Source organism: Streptopelia decaocto (genome assembly GCF_964273445.1).
Source record: "Streptopelia decaocto genome assembly, chromosome: 11".
Classification (NCBI taxonomy): Eukaryota; Metazoa; Chordata; class Aves; order Columbiformes; family Columbidae; genus Streptopelia; species Streptopelia decaocto.
Window position 1 is genome coordinate 11167038 of NC_138666.1, and position 21805 is coordinate 11188842.

General features: G+C 57.6%; 3 protein-coding genes across 5 annotated transcripts in view; 1 reads left to right on the forward strand and 2 right to left on the reverse strand.

Moving 5' to 3' along the window:
• COG4 (component of oligomeric golgi complex 4) overlaps nt 1-21805 on the reverse strand; it is a 371279-nt gene that overhangs the window by 100302 nt on the left and 249172 nt on the right. The window lies entirely within an intron of this gene.
• On the forward strand, nt 497-4033 carry LDHD (lactate dehydrogenase D). 3 transcript variants are annotated; one of them, XM_082062735.1, is made up of 11 exons: nt 497-644; nt 749-861; nt 1158-1299; nt 1408-1549; nt 2063-2222; nt 2292-2491; nt 2573-2701; nt 3152-3279; nt 3360-3450; nt 3526-3637; nt 3720-4033. In XM_082062735.1, exons 1-11 carry the CDS (start codon nt 552-554, stop codon nt 3883-3885), a joined length of 1476 nt encoding a protein of 491 aa, XP_081918861.1. In that variant the 5' UTR covers nt 497-551; the 3' UTR covers nt 3886-4033. The 3 variants fall into 3 exon arrangements, with proteins under 3 accessions (XP_081918861.1, XP_081918859.1, XP_081918860.1); XM_082062733.1 differs by having other exon boundaries at nt 2063-2491; XM_082062734.1 differs by having other exon boundaries at nt 505-614; nt 2063-2491.
• Nucleotides 4318-7499, reverse strand: ZNRF1 (zinc and ring finger 1). The gene is made up of 5 exons (XM_082062736.1): nt 7286-7499; nt 7106-7201; nt 5928-6033; nt 5726-5816; nt 4318-5590 (listed from the first exon to the last, which is right to left on the reverse strand). Exons 1-4 carry the CDS (start codon nt 7296-7298, stop codon nt 5759-5761), a joined length of 273 nt encoding a protein of 90 aa, XP_081918862.1. The 5' UTR covers nt 7299-7499; the 3' UTR covers nt 4318-5590; nt 5726-5758.

Consider the following 21805-nt stretch of genomic DNA (forward strand, 5'->3'; position numbering starts at 1 on the left):
CGCTGCCTCCTTGCTGCGGCACCAGGGCGGGTGAGATGGGAGGTCTGGGGCAGCTGGATGGCTGGAGGACACATGGCTGGGGACAGGGGCATGCAGTGGGCGTGGGGACATTTTTCCAGGCACGGGGACACCTAGCCAGCATGACTGGAGGCGTGGTGACACCTGGCTCGTTGGGAACACCTGGCCGGGGAGGGGGGGGATGTGACCTGGCATGGTGACACGTGGGTGGACATGCGGGAACAAGGTCAGGTATGGATACACCTGGCTGGGTGTGGGGACACCTGGATAGACATGGTGGGCAAGGACAGTTACAGGGACACCTGGTCAGGTGTGTGGGCACGTGGGAACAAGGCCAGAGGTGCGGTGGCACCTGGCTAGGCACGGGTGCCGGAGCACAGGAACCCTCGGCAGGGAGGGGACCCGTGTCCCAGCCCTGCGGCCCCGACAGCCGGAGCCACCTTAACGTGGCGGTGCCGGCGGCAGGGGACGGGGCGGGCCCGCGCGGGGGCACCGGCCCAGTCCCGGTGCTGGCCGGGACCTTGGTCCCCAGCATGGCCCTGCGGCGGGTGCTGGGGCTCGCAGGGGCCCTGGGGCGACGGAGCTGCTGCTCTCAGGTGGGACCGGGCGGAGACACAGGGAGCCCGGTGAGCATGGAGGGGCAGGGATCCTGGCATGGGTTGGGAGTCCTGAGCCCCCCGGGCCGGACCCTCCTGCCCTTGCCCTGACCGGGGTCTCACTCCCGCCGCAGCACCCGCTGCCCCCTGACTTTGTGGAAGCCCTGAGGGCCGTGGTCGGGGGCCCCAACGTCTCCACGGCCATGGCGGTGCGGGAGCAGCACGGCCACGACGAGTCCATGCACGCGTGGGTGCCTGGGCTGGGACCCCCGGGATGGGGCTGGGGGAAAAGGGGCTGGGCAGAGGAAGGGTCCTGGGGAGAGGAATGGCCATGGGGAAGGGTCCCGGGGAGGGGAAGGGTCCCGGGGAGGGGAAGGGTCCCGGGGAGAGGAAGGGTGCGGGGCGGGGAACAGTCATGGGACGGGGGAGGAGGCTGGGGAGGGGAAGAGGCTGGGGAGGTGAAGGCTCCGGGGAGATGAAGGCTCTCGGGAGTGGAAGGGTCTGGGAAGCTCCCCAGGGCAGCGGTACCACCATGTCCCCCAGCTGTGCACCCCCGGACGCCGTGGTGTGGCCCCAGGCGGTGGGGCAGGTGCAGGAGCTGGCAGCACTCTGTCACCGCTGCCGCGTGCCCATGGTGCCCTTTGGCACTGGCACCGGCCTCGAGGGCGGCGTCAATGCTGTGCAGGTACCAGGACCACCCAACACCCCAACACCCTTGCACCCCCTGCCTGCACCCTGCCCAGGGCTTCTCAGTGCTTGGCCGTGCCCAGCCACACTGGTGTCCCCATGCCAGGGTGGCGTCTGCTTTGACCTGAGCCGCATGGATGCCATCACAGAGCTGAGCCTTGAGGACTTCTCGGTGGCGGTGGAGCCTGGTGTCACCCGCAAGGCCCTCAACAGCTACCTGCGTGGCACTGGGCTCTGGTTCCCAGTCGGTACAATGGGTGCTGGGGCACCAGGGAACAGCCAGGGAACCCTGGGCTGGGGGTGGCAGCGCTGGGAGTGCTGGGAATGCCTGTGGTGCTGGGAGCACTGGGGATACTGGGTGTGTTCATGGGGCTAAGGGTGCTGGGGTCCCAAGAGTGCTGGGTTCCCCTGGGGGCTGGGGGTGTCCAAGGGCCTGGGGTGCTGGGGTCGGAGGGGCGTGCCCGGGGGTTGGCGTGTTACCAGAGGTGCTGGGAGGTCCCTTGGGTGTTCTGTTGTCCCAGGGGTGCTGGGATCCTCATGTGACTGGGGATGCAGTTGTCCCAGATGTGCTGGGGGTACCCATGGGTGTGCTGTGGTCCCAGGGGTGCTGGGGTCCCCATAGTGGGCACACTGGGGCTGCCACGGGGACAGGCTCCCAGGGTGCTGGCTGGGTGCAATACTGGGTGCATTGCAGGGTCCTGTGGGGATGTCCTGTGGCCACATCCCTGTGCCAGCCACCCAACCCTTACCCACCCCTGTAGACCCCGGGGCAGATGCCTCGCTGTGCGGCATGGCAGCCACGGGCGCGTCAGGCACCAACGCCGTGCGCTACGGCACCATGCGGCCCAATGTCCTCAACCTGCGCGTGGTGCTGCCGGACGGGCGCCTGTTCCACACTGCCGGCCCCGGGCGCCAGCCCAGGTGGGCACAGGGGGCCGGGCCGGGCTGGGTGAGGGGCTGCCTGGGCACCTGCTCACCAGCCCCGTGCAGGAAGCGGGCGGCTGGCTATGACCTGACATCCCTCTTCGTGGGCTCCGAGGGCACCCTGGGCTTCCTGACGCAGGCCACGCTGCGCCTGCACCCGCTGCCCGAGGCCACCGCTGCCACCATTGCCACCTTCCCCAGCGTGCGGGCAGCTGTGGACTGCACTGTCCAGGTGCTGCAGGCTGCCGTGCCTGTGGCCCGCATCGGTGGGTGCCAGGGGCTGGTGGTGGGACTGGCCAGGGATCCAGGGTCTGCATGGGTACCCAGTGCTACCTCCTTTTGCCCAGAGTTCCTGGATGAGGTGATGGTGGGTGCTTGTGGCCGCTTCAGTGGGCTGGAGCTGCCAGAGGCGCCCCTGCTTCTTCTGGAGCTCCACGGCTCCCGGCACAGCCTGGCCGAGCAGCAGCGGCAGGCGGGTAGGGATCACATCAGCACAGGGACCAGGGGATTGGGGGTCCCAGAGCCAGGGATGGGTGCTTGGGCTAGGGGGGCTGCTGGGGTGCCCCAAGGACAAGTACTCAGGGATGGGATGGGGTGACTGGGGTGTTCAGGTGTGAAGGACAGTGCTGGGGGACCATTATATGGTTCTGGGGTGAGGCATGGGTGCCCAGGGCAAGGGACTGGGCAGGACGAGGGATGGGGGGACCACTATCCTGGGGGTGTCCTGTGGATGTGAATGGGTGCTCATATACAGGGGATGGGAGGAACCAGGGATGTCCTGGGATGAGGGATGGGTGCCCAGGAGCGGGGACAGCAGTGTCCTGAGGTGTGGGATGGATGCCCAGGATAGGGGCTGGGGGTCTGGGTGCCTGGGGCTGCTGTGGGTCCCGGCCAGGCCCCATTCCAGGGCTCCTGGCTGCTGGCAGAGGAGATTGTGCGGCTGAACGGTGGCTCCGGCCTGGCCTGGGCGGAGGAGCCGGAGGAGCGCGGGCGGCTCTGGGACATGCGCCATAGTGCCTGGTACGCTGCCCTGGCCCTGCGGCCTGGCTGCCAGGTGAGGGACAGGCACAGGGCTGAGGACAATGGTGGCAGCACCCTGTGGAACTGCAGACACCATGGCTGTGCCCTCCCCAGGGCTACTCCACGGACGTCTGTGTGCCCATCTCCCGCCTGCCTGACGTGGTGGTGGAGACCAAGAGGGACCTGCAGGACTCCAGCCTCACCGGTCAGCGGGGCAGGGTTTCGGTTGTGGGGGCTGCTGTCCTCCCTGCCATCCCCCACCTGACCCACAGCTCTGCAGGCCCCATGGTGGGACACGTGGGTGACGGCAACTTCCACTGCATCCTCGTCTTCAACCGCCAGGACCCGGCCGAGGCGCAGCGCATCCACGCCTTCACCCAGCGCCTGGGCAGGTGGGGACAGGAACGCCCTGGGGGGACAGGGATGGATGGACAGATGTCCCTGTTCCACGCCCTGACGCCCCTCCCCATGCAGGCGGGCGCTGGCGGCGGGGGGCACCTGCACCGGGGAGCATGGCGTGGGGCTGGGCAAGCGAGCGCTGCTGCTGGAGGAGCTGGGCCCGGAGGGGCTGGACACCCTGCGCTGCATCAAGGCTGCGCTGGACCCACACAACCTCATGAACCCCGGCAAGGTGCTCTGAGGGGGCACCGGCACCCCTCCAGCGGGGGGGGGGCAGCCCCCCAGAGTCATGGCTGGGGTAACCAGAGTACCCTGTCCTTGTTCCCCTGAACTCCCTGTCCCCACCCCCATGGCTTGAGGATCCCAAATAAACCCCTTTGCACCCACGGCCTCCATGCACCATGATGTCTTTCGGGGGGCACAGGACACCTCAGCCCCTCCCTGGGGTCCCTGTCCCAAGCAGTGCACACACGCACCCCCAAAGTTTGGGGATCCGGGTGGGGGGAAACCTGCTTTAGCCACTTCCCCAGAGCTGCGGTGCTGGGGGTGCAGGGCTGGGAGCCCCTGGGACCTGCCGAGCACCACTGCAGCCATCCCCACACCAATGCGGGCATAGGGAGGGGGCAGTGGCACCCCCCAGGCATCGCCTGCTTCACCAAGAAAACCAGTGAAATAAAATAACAGTGAATATTTTATTGAACATTGTTTTAATACCATATCAAAACACCTTGACTAATGAAGGAAGCTCCCCCCAAGCTCTGAACTCATTTTTTTTCCCCTGTGGTTTTTTTTTTTTTAATATATAAATACAGAAAGGTTTCCCGCAGGGGCACGGCCACCGGCAGGGGAGGTCTCACCAACGAAAACGCACCCGCCGCGCCAGGAGGGGACGGGGATGGGCTGGGGAGTCACTGCCATGAACCGACTCCATCTTGGCACCTCCAGCAAAGCCACCCCCAAGGGCCATGGGGGGCCTTGCCCTGTACCCTCCTCAAAAGGGTTTGACTCCAAGGCGGTGGAAAGAAAGAGGGGAGGGCGGTTTTGGCAAGAGGAGCCCGGCGAGGAGGGGCAGGAGGGGGCGGCGGGGATGCTGCAGCTCTCCAGTCTCTGAGTGGTTATAGCTGAGTTAAAGAGTGACCAGTCTGTAAACATCACCGGGGCAGGGAAGCTCAAATCGAAGAACACGCCAGTCAACACGAAGCTTCAGTTGAGTTTTTTTTTTTCGTTTTTGTCAGTTTTCTCTTTTTTTTTTTCTTTTTTTTTTTTTTTTTTCCTTTTTTTCCTCATTGTAAACACTTGAAAGACAGACCCCCATGGCTCAGCAGGGGGGAGCAGTGGCCCCGCTCCTGGCGTGGGGCAGAGTCCCGGTCTCAATGCTGCCAGGGCTGGGGTGGAGATCTCCAAAAGGGAGACGGGAGAGAGGAGAAAATTCCCGTTTAGTCAGTGCAAAAAAACCGAGCAGAGCCCCCGGGCAAGTCCGGGTGGGAGGTGGGGGGGTTGCCGGTGAGAAATGCCACGTGCTCCGTTTGGCCGGCCGTCCCCTGGCAGCTTTCCCCTTTTGTTTTGGGGAGAAAAGCCAAACATCATGGCAGGGTTTTGGCCCAGGGTGTCCCCGGGACCTCCCTGGCAGGCAGAGCTCTCCTGGTGACCAGCGGCTGTGGAGGGGAGAGCAGGTCGCTCCGCTTTTCTCACACTGTCTTCTCCTGGATGTTTCTTCTTTCTTTCTAAATCTTTTAAATTAAAAAACAACAACAACAACAAAAAACCCCAAACATCCAAAAAAAATAATAATAAAATAAAATAAAAAAAAATTTGCTGTTGTCCCAAGTGGATTCAAGTTTCTGGGTTTTATTTTTGTCTTCTTGAGGAAATTTAAAGTCAGCCCAAAACTCCAGGCAGGGCAGGGGGGATGGGGAGAGGAGGTACAGCAGGTATAGCAAGGTGCCCTGCAAAGGCAGAGAGAGATGATGCCAGGTGAGGAGCAGGAACCACGGACACCCCATCCCACCCCACCCCCTCCTGGCCCTGGATTTACGTCCCCCAGGGGTAAATTCCAGGTGAACAGCCAGCCACAGGCTCACCTTAGAGAGAAGTCAGCAAGCACGCCCGGCGGGTCAATCAGAAGGATGCTCCGGGCAAGATCTGTTCACTTCAAACCATGAGTCTATACAGCTGAAGAGAGGAGAGTGTGTCACCACCGTGCTGCCGAGCCTCGGGATGTCCCCACCTGTCCCCCCGCCACCTGTCTTGCGTATCCGCTTGCCCCTGGTGCCCGGGCGGTACCTTTTGTGATAAATGCAGAGGCAGGGCAGCCTGGCTATCGTATCCCCCTGCAGCAGCTCCTCCAGGCAGATCACACACTCGCCGGCATCCTTGGTCAGCACATCATCTGGGAGAGAAGGAGAGGGCAGCGGTGAGACATGGCCCTTCGTGGCGTCCCCAGGACGGAGGGGAACCCACGGCCACCTCCGCAGAGGCAGCTGGGATCACAGAAACACAGAATCACGGAATGGTTGGGTTGGAAGGGACCTCTAGAGGTCATCTGGTCCAACCCACCTGCTAAAGCAGGTTCACCAGAGCAGATCACACAGGGTCACGTCCAGGCGGGTTTTGAATGTCTCCAGAGGAGGAGATTCCACAACCTCTCTGCGCAGCCTGTTCCAGGGCTCTGGCACCCTCAGAGTAAAGAAGTTTCTCCTCATGTTTAGTTGGAATTTCTTGTGTTTTTGTCTGTGCTTGTTGCCACTCATCCTATCATTGGGCACCAATGAAATGAGTCTGGTCCCATCCTCTTGACACCCACCCTTGAGATATTTCTAAGCACTGATAAGATCCCCTTCTCAGCTTCTCTTCTCCAGGCTGAAAAGGGATGGGCAGCCGAGTGGCAGCAGCCCCGGCAAACACTGGCAGGAGGCTCAGATGGAGACACGGGGGCGGAAATAGGGCAGGGGCGGCTACAGTGAACACACCCCCTACCCCTGGCTGTCAAAAAAGCACTGTTGAGGAGGGAGCGAGCATTGCTCTCCCATGAGAGGTCAGGAGAGAGGATGGGAGATGCAGGAGCTTGCAGACCCATGCTCAGCCCAGTAACCCCACTGCCAGTGAAGAGGGGAGGAAGGCAACAACCCTTCAGAGGGGCAGCCCAGGAGGACACACGTCCCTGGCCCCAAACAGGCAGGATGGCTCCCTCGGGCACAGCACCCCATGGTGAGGAACACAGGAAGGGGGCTGTAATCCAAAGGGTCCCAAGGCAAAAAGCAGCGGGTTTGAGCCATGCTGGGGGAGCGGAGCAGAGAAGGGACAGTGAGCTGCACCGCTCCGCTGGAGCACAGCCCTCTTGGCAAGCCAAGCTGAGCTGCCTGCCCGTGCAGCCTGCAGCAAGTATCTCTCCAGCCTGCCCGGAGCCATCCCAAGCCAGCAGGACGCCGTGTTCCCCGCACAGCCTGGCTATGGGCCCTTACCATTGTAGGAGAGGCGAGGTTTGCTCAGACACATGATAAAGTGCATTTCCATCTCATCAGAAGCCACGGATTTGGAGCAAATGGGGCACTTGAAACCTGGAGGAAGAGAGATGAGCCCTAAGTGAGGGGAGGAGAAGAGCCCGTCCCGCATCTCAGGGTGGGGCATGACAGCCCCCTCACCTGCTGCCTGCATGGTGGCACGCACCCCACGCAGCGCCCGCCGCGCGCCCACTCATCCTGTGCTGGCTGCCAGCAGTGCCGGCGTGGGGGACAGCCACCCAACAGGGGACAGCCACCCGAGCCGCCGTGCCGGCCGTCCCCGCCGCGCAGAGGGCATGGAGAGCGTGCCAAGGCAGCGGACACGTGGCCATCAGCTGCTGCCGGCTCTTAAAGGGCGAGGAGCAGCCTGGGGCACGCAGCACCCCAGGGCTGGCGAGTGCAGGGGCACGTCCCCACACCAGGACGGTGCTGTCACTGCTGCTGTGGTTCAGCCCTGCACAGCTGAGCCAGAGAAGGGCTCAGGAGGAAGGTTTTCCTGTGGGGCCACAGCAGAAGAAGGCAGGCTGGAGCTGAGAGACTGAATCAATGTTTTCTCCAGCTTTTTGCAGGAGGGAAGCAGGTGCTTGCACCTCCAATGCCAGCCAACAGCTCCAGCAGCAGCTGGACCCTACAGGCTGACATTCCAGCTTGACCTTGGCCTTGCCCTGACTCCTGGACCCGCCTGGTGACCCAGACTCTTGAGTGAACCTGTCCATGATGTCCAGACCTGCTCTGCATCCTTCCTTAGGCAGGAAAATGGGGCCCCGCTGATGCTGGGGTATCACACTGGTGCCACCACCTGCTCGAGCCACGCAGACCACCATCATCCCCAGCACCACTGAGCAAGGCTGCCCTAGACCCAGGTTTCCAAGTCTCAAACTTCCAGGAATCAAATCCCCAACCAGCCCTGCGGGTCACCCGCTGGTGCTCCCTGCAGTTCCACCACAGCCAGCTCGAGGCCGGGCGGTCCCCACTGCCCGGTGCAGCAGGGCTCAGGCTGATGCAGCCCAACATGTGCGTGCCACCACCATCACCATGGGTTTGCACCAGAATATCTAGCAATTCCCTGCCTGCAGAGAGGGAGAGGGTAATTTAAGGACCTGCCTTCTAAAAGCAGATCAGGTCTGACTGCAGTGCCGCTTAAGAGCTTTCTTCATATATATGCAAAGGCCGCTCAGGAAAGAAAAGGAATGTACACAAACTAAGGATGAATCAGGTTCATTTGCCACCACATGGATGTGGCAAGGGCATTTTTTTGCTTCTTGGAAGGGACAAAGTGCAGGTGGCTTTAAGAGGAGGCAGCTCAGACCTCTGCCGTGCATACAGCCAGGATAACCACTCAACACCTGAGCACTCTCTCATTAGTAGTGCTGATAAGTACAGATTACTTCCAGCAACCCAGATGAAGGTCTAGGACAGGGACAACAACTTCTGCCCCTCCAAAGGGCGGTTATTTCCCAGGAGGACACAGCAAGGACAAGTGTCACTGATGATGGGGAGACTCACTCTAAAGGGACCTGCTAAATCAAGGAGCCCTTGAGCCCAGCGGCTCCTCCGGCAGGGTGTCAGGCTGGCCCCTCGTGTGCCATTGCAGGGACACATCCCTGCCCCCGCCAGGCCGAGCTGCGGGGTCTCCGCTGTGAATCTGGCCCCATTTGCACCAAGCCCCAGCCAAACGGGCAGCGCCGGCAGCCGGAGACTCGCGGGCAGCAGCACCAATCTGCCTTCTCATCTCCAGCCTAATTTTACTCCTGACCGATTTATACCTCGTGGCAGCAGTGCCCATTAGCTGAAATAGTTGTGTTTTTTTTTTCTTCTCCCAAGTGTTTACCCGCCCAGTGTATTTATAGAGCGGGCTCAGATAGCCTCCCAGCCTGCAAGACCCAACTAGCCTCCCCTCGAGAGACACCGTCCCCGTCAGCCTGCCTGCCCCTGTCCCCATCTGAACCGATCCTGCCTAAAAACACAGTCTGCACTGCGGGCTCCAGTCCCTACCTGGGAAGCTCTGGGGACTGGTTTCCAGCAGCGAGCCCCTGGCACGGGGCGGCTGCGAAGGGCTCCCTTTAGAAATGGTGTTTGAGCTGTGAACACAATGTCAGGACAAGGCAGTTGCAGAGGTTTGGTACCATCCCCCATGCACTACACAGGAAGACCTCGTTTTCTCCAGTCCCCCCTTTTTTCTGTGCCAATGTGTTATTTTAAACAGCTGACCCAGATCTGCTGGCTCCAGCAGCACCCAAAGGGACACTACGAGACACACAACAGGTGCAAAGGGAGAGGGCCCAGGATGAGACTCGGCCTGTGGCTGCCTGTGCACAACCATCGGCAAAGCAGTAGGAGCCAATTGCATAAATTCCTGGGTCTGAGCGGGACAGAGGAGCCATCGCTGAAGGGCCCCCGAGCAGGGGGGGGCCCTGCACCCCAGCTGTCGGCACAAATACTTAGCATTACAAGAGCAACTGCTGGCACTGGAGCTGTGGGGAGCCCATCTCCAGGAGGACCGGGGAGGCAGGGAAGGGGATCAGGCTCCCTCGCCCCATCTCTGGGTGACCTCTGGGGGAAGGTGGTAGACAGAAAATCACTGAGGCCAGGGAACAGGCAGCACCCAACAGCGGCAGGCGCCGAACGCCACGCTTCAGAGCATCCCTGCGGGGTTCGGGTGGGTGCCGCGGCCCGGAGCTGGTCCTACAGATGAAAGGGCTGCTCTTCATAGAGTTGGCCCCTTCCAGGCCATGGTATTTTCCACATTCCCCGAAATCCCCGTTAATTTATCCTGCCTAAGCTGCCAGCCCAAGCGATGCAGGAGATTACATTTTGACAGCTGCTCATGGAAAATTCAGCTCCCTCCTCCTCGAACTCTTTCTGCCCTCCTCCCATATGCCTAAAAAAAGAGCGAGAGGAAAGGCCCAGCTATTCCTCCTTGCCTGAGCCTCCCACACCCCTGGGGAGGCTGGGGGGATACTCCAGGGAAAGGCCATGGATGCCTCCTCTTCCCCAAGGCACCCAGGGCAGCTGGCGACACTCCTGCCTGTGGCACATTAAACCTGAAGCCAGCACCATCCCCGCAAGCAGAGCTGTGCAGGCAGGAACCAGCTCTTGCCAGGAGCAAGCGAGGAAGAGGAGGGTGCTGCGGGAAGCAGGGTGGCCTGGAAAGGCAGGTCAGATCCAAAGCTGGACGCTTGTATCCTGCAGCAGACTTTGAGAAATCCAAGGGCTTTCCAGGGCTGTGAGACGCACGTTGTCAGGTCATCTCTCCAATGGCTTGGTCTAGAAACTGGGAGCAAGCAGTGCTGGTGCTCTCTGGGGGCTACTGCCCTCTGAGTAATTTTAGGAAGGTTAAATGGTTAATTTTAGAGAGCTACGCAAAGCAGAGCTGGGTACCTCTGAAAACCTGCAGCACACCCTATACAAACTGAAAAAGCCCCATGGTTAACCCTCACGGTGCCAAAAGCATCAGCACACAGGCTGACAGGGCTTTGGCGGGGGTTGGGAGGGTTAAGACACCTTTCTAACCATCTGTAAATATCTCAAACACAGCTGCTTCTTCATCTGGGACAGGAAATTCCCAGCACTTGTGTCTACCCCGCAGCAAGCAGCATTCAGGTCCTGGACCCTGCTACCACAGCAGGATAAACCATGAGTGGCTACGCAAACTCCCTAAAATGTGCCCACCCAGAAGGGGTCACTTTCCTGGTGCCCAGCCACCCCACAGGACACCCCGAGCACCAGGGACTCGGGGGTAAGCCCCTGATGTCCATGGGACATCTGGAAACCTCAGCTGTACAGCCTATCTCTGTGTCTCCAGAGAGTATTCTGGGTGCCCAGCCAAGGGAGGCAGCTTGCACCAGGTGAGGATGCATCCAAACATGAGATAAATACAGTGAATATTTGGTCCAAGCACACAGCTGAAGTAGAGTCCTGGTGCCTCCTCCTTGCCGAGCATCACACCTCCTGCGGCTTCCCTGGCATTGCCAGCTGAATCGGCACCAGGTGGAAGATGGAAGAGAGTGATCAGCTTAAACAAACAAACAAAAACCAACCACACTAGTGATTGAAGAAAAGGGAAAGACTGAAAGACCACATGTATGGTCAGTCTGAAGCAGAAATATGTGGATTTTGGTGAGACAAAGGGACTCCAAGTCCTCCCATTCCCTTGCCCCTCGTGAGCTCAGCCCCGAGAGGGAAGGGATGGCAGAAGAGCTGCCCTCCTCACCAGCCAAGCAAAGGGAACCTGCAGAGTAAAGATATTCAGACGCAACATCTCCTGGAAAATAAACTCCCTACTGGATTAAAGCAGCCTCATTTTTTGAAAGTGACTGTCACAAGACAGCACATTGGAGATGGCACATGGCGGGTGCAGAGCACGTCATCAGCACTTGGGCACTGCAGTGACCTGGCAGCTGAGGACCTCCATGGGTGTCCTCTTCTGAGAGCATCGCCCATGGTATAAGGATGCTACAACAGCCTCTGAGCGATGCAGCTGGTGATGCCACCCAGCTCCGGGGCCAAGAGGCACCTCACAGCTGCACCAAGGACCTGTCCCAAGGACTACGCTCCCTCTGCCAGCAAGGTGCTCACTTGGAGTGCCTGGAGGCCAAGGCACTCAGCAGGATCAGGCCCAAACCTTCTTCCCCTTTCAGAAGGAAACGGCATCAGCTGCACGGGAAGATGCAGGAGCCAGAGCCCGACACGGCCCCACGGCAGGACACAAGGCGCCGGACGAACACCGCGATGGTGCTCGGCTATTGTGCAGCTCAAGGGCTGACACGAGCGGGGACACGTAGGCAGGAAGGAGTAAAGCACTTAAGCGGACTAATTTGCCAGCTCCAAAAAAGGGCCCAACCAGTGTCCTTCCTCCTGATTCAAGGCTGCGGGGAAGAGGGGAAAGCATAAAGGACAGGTCCAGGCTGGAAAGACGACATCCTGCCTTCCTGGGGGTGGAAGGGAGACAGGGCTGGGGGATGCCAGTGCTCCAGCCCCAGACAACAAGCCAGGCAGTGGGGACATGGCTGGGCCGGGACATCTCTGGATGGTGGCACTTGGAGAGAAACCCGACGGTGAAGGTCGTCTCAGCAAAGAGACAATCCTGCTCCATCCCCATCCCATCTCATCCCACCGTTTCCTTGCTGATCAAATCAGTTCAGCTGGCTGAGCTGAGAGAAAATAAACTCTTGTAACATGAAGCAGCACCCCAAAAAGAAGCCACTTCTGTGCAATGTCTAAGAAAGGCTGTCCCTGGTTCGTGATGGCTCCTGGCAAAGCCACCACGCTGCAGGTGTTTGCTGTCACGTCAGCCACATGCCAGCCAAGGGTGGCAGGGACGTGCCATTGACCACGAAGCTGCCCAAGGTCAGCAATGCCCTAACGCTTGAGGCATCGGGTTTTGGAGACAGCTCTGCCCACTCTCCCCGCTCTCAAGCAGCAAAGAGGAGGTAGATGCAGCAGCAAGGAAAAGGCATCGGTGCTCCAGGTGGATGTGGGGACGCCACTGGGACCAGGGGGATGCAGGATGCAAAGCAGAGGGGCTGGGTGGTGTCACTTGGGCGCAGTCCAGGGCTGGCTTGCTGCAAGTCAGGAGGCAGAGATATATTTTTTTTTTAGCCAGCTGGTTTCTTATGGAGGCGGTGAGGTAGGACGGGAAGAAGCAGAACAGATTGCAATACTGGGGATGAGGAAAGCCAGAGAGTTGGGAAGGGGCAGGAGATGTGAGAGAGGGAGCCCCACAGACAGGAACTTCTGCTCCAAAGCACCCAAACCCATCAAGCCTCAGCAGACAGACACACCAAAGCCTTACAAGACACATCCAGCACAGCTTATGGACATTGAGAAGCAGGAGAGAGGCCTGGCTATACAGTCACAGGGACATCCAGAGCCACCCTCAGGGAAGATGTACAAACAGCCTCTGCACCCCAAGCACCCCCCTGCCTGTCCCTCTTGGAGTGTTGTCCCTTTAATAGTTGCCGTTGTGATTTTTGAACAAAAGTACCTACACTACAGGTAGAGAGCATATCCCTTCTATAGCCCAGCCTGTGCTGCAGGGTCAGTTCCCCCAGACCTGGAAGGAAAAGGTGACCTCCCAGGGTCACCCTGCCTTCCAGCTAGTCCTTGTTTACTGCAGAAACACTCCCCCAGCTGCTGGGAACAGGCTGCATAAGGAAGAACGTGTAGCCCAAAGCTAATTTTAGCATCCTGGAAAACAGCAAAGTTAAGCAGAAGGGTCCTGGGTCACAGCCCAGTGAAAGCATTAACACCTTAGACTCCTGCCGTGTGGCTGTAGGGCTTGAATTTGCTGAGTTACAAGCTCATTCAGGGCGCTTGCTTGTCACAAAACCAGCCTGGGGTTATCTCATTGTGCAGAAGAGCTGCAGGGATGCCCCGGAGCTATGTCCCCAACTCTCAGGGGATGCTCGGGGTTCCAAATTCACTGCCCAGAGAGGAGAGGGATCCTGCAGGCATGCCTGGGAATTTCCAAAGGCTTTGCCAGCACACCTGCTTTTTTCCTCCCAAATATTTCTTGTGTGAAGCTGAAAGCCTGACTGCAAGCCCTGCTGTGGGCAGCAATCACCCACAAGATGCACGGAGCCAACAAAGCAACTGAGAGGTCCCAGGTGCCAAAATGAAGGAGTGTAGGGGATCCTCCAGCAGCACGACAGGACGCAGCAACTGGGAAATCAAAGCCAAAAGGGAGAGAGTCGGATGCTTCGGCTTGGCAGGGGCTGGGAGGGAGCAGCGAGGAAACGTCACATCGGGGTGAGTCACTTCTGACTAAGCCATCCGTTGGGGAGGCACCCACGGAGTCCCCACCGCCGGGCTCCAGCCACCACCGAGCTGCCAGAGGAACTCCCGCTTTCGGAAAGGCTTAAGCACAAAAGCCTGACCCAAGCCACTCCCAAACACAACTGAGCTGGCGGGATGAAGTGGCACCTCCCAGGCTACCCCGCTCCTGACCCCCGGGTTATTCCACAGCAGAAAAGTCATTCCTTGATGCTGCTGAGACTCTATCACACCTCAGCTGATCTTGCTGGGAGGATGAAGGGACACTCCAGGGACACACGATGACATGCCCCAGCATCACGATGCTGGCAGAAGGATCAGAGCCCAGCACTGATCTCACACACGCGCTCCTGCTGGGAAGCAATCCCACCCAGCTCCTGGGACACTTTCTCCCCGGGCATCCCACAGCAGCACCGCACAAACGGAGCAGTGGAGGATCTCCCATGGCACGTCATGCCTGGGCCATGGTGGCAGGAGTTACTGGGACAACTGGTTTTCATTATTAGTGTAAGATCCCTGGGGTGTGTGGGAAGGATGGTGCACTGCTTTTCAGGGTAAAGAAAGGGCAATTTTTACATAGTGGGCAGCAAACAGAGCACGAAAGGCACATTGAGCTGTGTCTACAGGCAGTGCATGATGGGGAAACACCAGTTCACACTGGTTGTTTCTGCAAGAAGAAAGACACCAGTTGAAAAAAATCCTAGGGAGGAGCACACAGCAGAGCAAGCCATAGGCTGACCTGCCCCTTGCGCGGTAGGAGGATGCGTGACAGCGAGCATCTCCCTGCTCCCCGGGAGGGTCTGCGATCGCTGAGGGATGCCCAGTGAATGAATCCAGGCTACTGGGACAGCAGGAAGGGAAAAATGGGGGTGCAGAGCAGCAGGATGATCACACACCTCTGCCATTCAAGGTGCGGTAGGATGCTCGACAGCATCAAGCTGACAGCATGAGCTCCCATTCTCCGGACACAGGCACCCCAAAGACCAGCTTCAGGGTGCTGCCTGCTTCATACCTGTCCACGGGAAGCAGAAAGAAATCAAAGGCATCTACAACCACCCTTGGAAGGGCAAAATTCAGGCAAATGGCAGACTTCAAGTGCTATGAAATTATGTTGCAATAAATAAGCAGATGGACGATAGCATCAAAGCAACAAGATCAGTGTGGGAATAACTGAAATGCTGAGGCAACTCAGGCAGGGTGCTCAGCCTCACCTCGTCCCACTCAGCACCAGCTGAACAGAAGCCTGGCCCCAAAACTGACCTCAACCCATTTGACTCGACTTCCCTGCAGACAGTAATTTAAGCCATCTGGCTAGAGCCGAATCCCGCCTCATTCTCCCCAGCTACAGATGTATAGGCCTTGGATGGATGGATGGATGGATGGATTGAAAGGTGGATCTAATTCCCCTGCAGCACTTCCAACAAAAGACACCTCCATCACCTTGCAGGGAGAGCTCCCAAATGAATTACTGCAATTACTCCAGCTGCAGGAGAAACTGCAGGTTTTCCCTCACCAGCAAGAAAGATTTCTCCAAAAAACAATCCCCAAAATGCCCACCACACTAAGCTGTAACACAATTGTCTGCGATGCGACGGGCAGAGCCCCTGACACCACCAAGCTGAGCCATGATCAGAGAAACACGCAGCCACGGCGAAAGCTGAGGGGAGAACAAAATCAGTTGCCTTTCAAGGCAGCAACAGGCAAAGAGGGACGGAGGACATGGAAACTCTAATGTCAAAAGCCCCAGCCTGGGGGGATATAAAATGCTGGGCAGGGATGCGGGGCAGAGAGAACATCACTCGTTTCTCTTGCCTGACTGCTGCCTTCCTTCTCTTGCATTGCAGGCAGCTGGCCTCTAAAAATACCCGCTGTTGTCACGCCGTCTGCCTGCTAGGGCCAGGAAACAGCTCTGAGCAGCTTTCAGTTCAATTCTTCATCTGTGCCCTTGTGCCTCACTTTGCCAGGGCCCATCCCAAGCTCCATTTCTGGGCCTGGTAGGTGACAATCCCTTGGGAACCATGCCCATAACCCAACACAGCCTCAACAAGCCGAGGGTGCTCGGTGGGAATATATAGCCCTGGGAAATGTCTGCTAGCATTGCTAAAACTAGCAAAAGGGTAACTATTTCCACTGTATCTCTCTGCTCCTCTACAAAGCACCACAAGACCACTGCACAAGGCTCATGGTCTTGTTTCCACTCTGTTGATGGGAGGCCCACAGCTGCATGAGTGTGCATGAGAGCACAGAGCTGGAATTCCCCGAGCTAATTCAGCCCATGCCCTCCCGAGCGGCACAACCCTGCAGCTGCACCGGGGGCCAACCTGCTGCCCACACTGGCTGGTTAAGCTCCATGCGGAAGGAGAGAAGAGTCAGCTCCACCTTGGAGGAGCACAGCAGCCTCTCCAGCAGCCAGACACCATACCCGCTGGCAAAATACAGCTTGTATCAAACACCTTCAGCTGTCCACAGACCTCGGGAAGGGCAATGCCAGCTAGAGGGTGATGCATTTGCTCAAGCTCAGCCGGCCACATGCAGCACAAACCTGGCAGGATGCATGGATGGGCAACACCGACAGACCCAGCCCCATGCTGGCAGCACAGACACCAATAGCAATGACCTGCCAGCTCCCCACCTCTCCCCGCCATGCTCCTTAAACTGTGCAGGACCCACAGTGAGCCAGAAAGCTAAACCACACTGAGAGAAAAGCAGCCCTTGTCCCCCAGTTCTCCACCCCTCTCCACTACCCGCAGCCTGGCAGGGCAGGAAACCCGCCAGCAGCTGGGCTCTGCCCACGGGAAACATGCAGCAGCACGACAAGAGGCCCCAGGCCCGCAGAGCTTCCTGCAGCTGCATCTCCCCACTGTCCCCAACAGAAAGCACTGAGCAAAAGGGTTTGGCCAAGTAGTGCCTGCAAAGGATAGCAGGAGCATCCCCTGGGGGAGACCCAAACCCCCAGCGGGTTCACCCACATTTGAAAACTGCTCAGTGGGACTGGTGCAGGTGAGACATCTAAGGCCCAATTTTAACCACTCCAGCTCTATCCAAAATAAGAAATGGGTCTACCTCTCCAGAGAGAGGCTTGTTGTACTCTGATGCACAGCCAGAGCAGGCAAGTAAACCACTCTGCACCACAGCCTGTTGCTTTACTGTATCACTCGTGAGCTCTTACAATTTAAATTTTCAAGGGAAGCAGGAGAAAGCCAGGTCACATTTACTCAACCTCAAGTATTTGGCACACCTGGCGTTTTGGTGTACCAGCAGCAGAGGCAATGAGACACGCCTGGTGGTTGCCCACCGGCTGGCTGGGGTGCCACAGGACCGGCTCCTGCAGAGGGAATTCATTCAAAGAGCTCTTTGCTGCCTGTCTGATTTGTCACACGGGAGATTACATCGGAGGAAAAAAAAGCTTTATTTTTTTTTTTTTTTTCCCCAGAGTGGGTTTTTCTCCCTCCCCGCATTTCTCTTGAAATTAATTTTCGGCATTTAGCAGCATTTTCCCATGACTCTCCGCAGCTCCCTTGGCCAGGCGCCAGCCCTGGTACCACTCCTTCAAAGATGCCTGCATCTGATTGATCCTCTGGCCAGCGAACGAGAGAGAGAGAGATGATAGGAGCCCTAATAGCACATTAATAAATAAGAGAAGCCTTTACGGTTATTCCAGTCACCGAAACAAACATCTCAGCAAAACAAACCAGCATGGGATAAACTTACGTCACGGGCCAGGAAGACAATCCTGGCTGGTAAGTGGGTCAGCCCTGGGAGCACGAGAGCATCATTCTCAGCATCTCTGGAGCGTACGTGTGCAGAGGGGGGAGAGGGCACGCCAGCTCCCTGGTGCTGATTTATGCACAGGGCCAGAGAGGAGCGAGCCCGGCCAAGCCAATTAGCACATGTAGCAATTAGTGCGTCACTCCAGGGCAAGGCGGCTGAGAGATTTCAGAGGGCACCGGAGTGGCAAGGCAGCGCAGTGACAGCCTGCGCTAGCTCTCGCTGCGGGGACTGAAGACAACCTCTGCTGCTGCCGGCTTCTCACGCACAACACCAACGTTGTCACACTCAAACTTCATCTCCAGGCTGTGGGGCTGGGACGCAGTAAAGCTGCCCTCGAGTCTCCCATCTTCTGGTATTTGGTACTTTGTTCTTCCAAGGTAGCTGCTGCTCTTCCCCCGGCCCTGGAGGTATGCTGTCCTGCGGCCAGCTCGGAGAAGGTACAAGCAGAAGATGAACCTCTTCAGACCTGGAAAGTCCACTGCTGAATATCTCTGACCCAGGGAGTCATTGAGACCATTCCTGCACCATCTCCACAGGCCTGGCAATGCTGCAGGTTCCAGACTGGGCTGTCAGGCAGTCATCAGCACCAAACCCACAAGAAGATGATTTGAGGATGGTCTCGTTTGGAAATTTCCACTGACAAAACCAGATTCAACAATGGCAAGTTCCTGCAGGCCTTGGGGTGCCCTTCCCCTGGCCTAGCCCCTGGAGAGGGGGGAGGGAAGCATGTGTGATGTCTGTGTGTTGAAAAGTTGGTGGCAGGAAAGTCAGTGGTGGAAAGAGGACTCCCTCCAGCAGCTCGCTGACTAGCCAGCTAGAATTAAGCCTAGCTTAAGGTTTTGGTGTAGAGATTACAATGTCAGGGCAAGCTTGGGAGTGAGGACTGCCAAGCACCATTGAGAAAAGGCTCAGGACTTGAAGCTGTCGGAGCACTGCAAGGACATGCCACAGACTTGCCTCTTCCCAGCTGGGCAGAGATCAGGGCTGCCCAACCCAGGTGTTCACACACACTTTCAGTTCATCCTCCAACAAGCAATCCCTACTTCACATTCCTGACTCCAGAGCTGGATCAAAGAGAACCTCCAGCTTGTTTCACTCTAACCCTGCCTGGAGAAGGAACCAGCCCAGCATCCTGGCACCAAACACCCCTCTCCCCCAGGCTGGGCCCTCCTGCTGCTGAGAACACAGCAGCTCTCTTGGCAGAGGAGACCTCCCGACCTTGCTGCTGCCAGCAGCCGGGACAAACAGGTTGTTCCGTCAGCGCACAGAAAGCCTGCGACTTTCCTGATGGCACCGCGCAGAAGGATGAGCTAGGCATTTCCTTGGGCAGACAAGGAGATATGGATTTATTAGAGCTTCAAACACTCAAGGGCTTTAGGTGATGAGGGGGATTTCCAGATAAACTTTAAGCTACTTACAGCCTCTGCAAACTCCCTGAGATCCTCTGATGAAGATGAATAACATGAGTGATAGTGAGAGAACCACACAAAGCTGGAGACATACAGCACTAAACCACATCTCCTTTTTCTCCCTTCTTCCCACTAGCCTTGGCTTTTCCAAGAAGTCCTAATGGTCTGAAGCTACAGAGAAAGAGCGGTCAAGTGCTACAAGCAAACTCCAAAGTTGCAAAAGATGTTTTGTCATTTTCCACCCATGTAGGCAAGGAAACAGATCTCAGAAACCCTGGGCAGACAGGGAAATCCCAGAGCAGCTTCAGGTGGTGCTGGAGCAGTTACGTTGCTCGCAGGGATGGCAGACGTGCCTGGGAAAATCCCTGTAAAGAAATGGGATCCACTTACCCCCAGAGGTCCTGTCCGCTCAGAGCGAGGGAACAAGCTCCACCACAAAGGTCAGAGCCCCCTCACCCACTCTGTTTGAAAGGTGCATTTATGCTTTGCTGTTCATCAGAGCAGCAGGTCTCCACCCCTGGCCCTGCAGGGACCAGAAGCCATTGATACGTAACTGCTCATGCTGTCCCTGCGCCCTGGCAGCCATGGCACAGCCTGGAGGATTTGGCAGCGGGTTCTCCTTGCCAACCATCACGACTCACAGCACCCTGCACTGATGCTGCAGCATACGCTGGCCCTGGGGACCACTTTGAAACTCCCTCCGCACAGACTTCCCCGCACAGCCCTCCTCTCTACCTCTCCCAGCACGCCTGGCTCTTCTGTAAGCCTCCAACTGCAGAGAGGGGAAGGAGTGACACCAGCCAGGAAGAGCTCAGCCCACCCCAGCTCACTCCTTGGGGTCTCCGCTGACAGACCAGATGACCCATGAAGCAGTGGAGAAGCGCACAAAATCAGCATCACAGATAAAGGGAGCGGCGAGGCGCCAAGCCTATCTGCGTGCTCCCATTATCACTGACATGCTGCCGCAATGACAGCACCTTATCACCCGTGTTAAGCCAGGGCTCCTTGCTGTCCCACTGGGGTCCCCACACCACCCAGGTCACACTTCGAGGCTCCCAGCATTTTCGCCAAACCCAAGTACTCCTGGAAGACCAAGCCCATGAACACAACCTTCCCCACATGCCAAGATCGGCACCATGCGTGTCTCCACCCTGCGCGTCTCCACCCTGCGCAGAGGCAGGAGTAAAGGGGCAGGCAGGGCAAAGATCTACTCTCCAGACCTGTTAGCCACAGTTTGGGGGCTTTTCTCCTTGAGGCAGTACAGCAACTCGGGCAGACCCCCGAGATCCCCAGGCACATGTCCTGCTGCATGGGTTCAGTGCATCGGCGGGTGCCCTCATCCCCACCCTTGAGCCATCCTTCAGAAGGAGCAGGGACAGTCACCAGCAGCAATGTCAAAGCTCCTCTCCATTTACCCGAGCGATGCCGCTTCAGCACTTTCCAGTCGCTAATGGAGTGGCTCAGCACCGCGATGAGTGGGTCAATGGGGAGGCAGCAGGGAAGCAGCAAGTAGCTCCTGACTGCCCTGCCACAGGTTAACCAGCTGCAATGGGAGACTAGCAGGAATTTTAGCAATCTTGAGGTGGCTTACTTCCCCTTGGTCTCCAAATCCTCCATTAACCTCTTACACTAAGAGGAAGAACGCAGAAGTTTAATGAGCTCCGTTGAATTTTCAGAATGGTTTTTGAGCATCCTCCACTCCTTTTGCTATTAATTAGCAACAAGGAAGAACCACCATCGGGAGAGTCTTCGGCACGGAGTGAACAGCTCTCACTGCTGCCCGCGCGTGCTTTGGCACAGCTCAAACACTCTCAGATGGCCCCAAAAGAGGCACCAGAGAAACCTAGTTCTTGCAGCACTTCCCACAGCTCACACTGCAATCTTCCAAGGACACCAGGTTTAACTTAACATCACACTCACACAAGTGGCCAGAAAAAGATTACTTCATTTTGCAGATGGTTTATTTTTGTGAACAGGTTTTTTGCCTCTCAACATTATAGTTTCAGAACTATCATCTAATGTAACCCATAATCTCTGACTGACCACCTCTACGTACAGATTAGCTGTAATGAAACCCTCCCCGCTCCAGCATCAGGCGCAGTAGAAGGCCCCATGGCACTCATTCACACAGAGACTTGTGGAATACCTGGAAGGATGCTGCACCTTAGTTTCTTTCTGTGTTTAAAAACCAGAGCGGTGGCACAGTCTGCACAAGGTCACAGAGCAAAAAGGTTTGCAGAAGCGCTCGATCTCAGGTCCAGTGCCACACATCAGCCAGCCCTCTCCATCTGCCAGGGTGGACTGCAGGAGCCCAGCTTATCCAGATCAATAGGAACTGGGCCCGGGGCATTCTGCCACTGTGGATGCAATGCAAGACACAGCTTTGATCTGAGAAAAACAGCCCCTAAAAACTGGGTAAAGGGGAAAAATACCAAGATGGGAGTAGGAAAATGGGCTGCATGAGCCTCGATTTGCACTTTGCTCTCGTCCACTGGTTCAGTTTCAAGCCTTCCTGAAAATGAGGCATTGTCCCAAGGCATATTATGAAATTCCCAGACCACGTCATGCAAGGAGAACACTTACACCATCTGCAAGTGGGGCGGGTGGGAGAGAAATCCCAGACTATTCCAGGAAACGCAAGGAGACATCCCTGACATGACTTCCCCTCTAGCCAGGAGGGGAATGGAGGACCTCCCACCTCGCTCCC

Bases quoted from the DNA above. Each gene is read 5' to 3' on its own strand.
- LDHD (XM_082062733.1), top strand. From the start codon at position 552: ATGGCCCTGCGGCGGGTGCTGGGGCTCGCAGGGGCCCTGGGGCGACGG. The intron at 2,702-3,151 runs GTAGGGATCACA...GGCTGCTGGCAG, and splicing joins CGAGCAGCAGCGGCAGGCGG to AGGAGATTGTGCGGCTGAAC. The intron at 3,451-3,525 runs GTCAGCGGGGCA...ACAGCTCTGCAG, and splicing joins GCAGGACTCCAGCCTCACCG to GCCCCATGGTGGGACACGTG.
- ZNRF1 (XM_082062736.1), bottom strand. The intron at 6,034-7,105 runs GTAAGGGCCCAT...CTTCTCTCCCAG, and splicing joins ACCTCGCCTCTCCTACAATG to ATGATGTGCTGACCAAGGAT. The intron at 5,817-5,927 runs GTACCGCCCGGG...TCCTCTCTTCAG, and splicing joins CTCTGCATTTATCACAAAAG to CTGTATAGACTCATGGTTTG.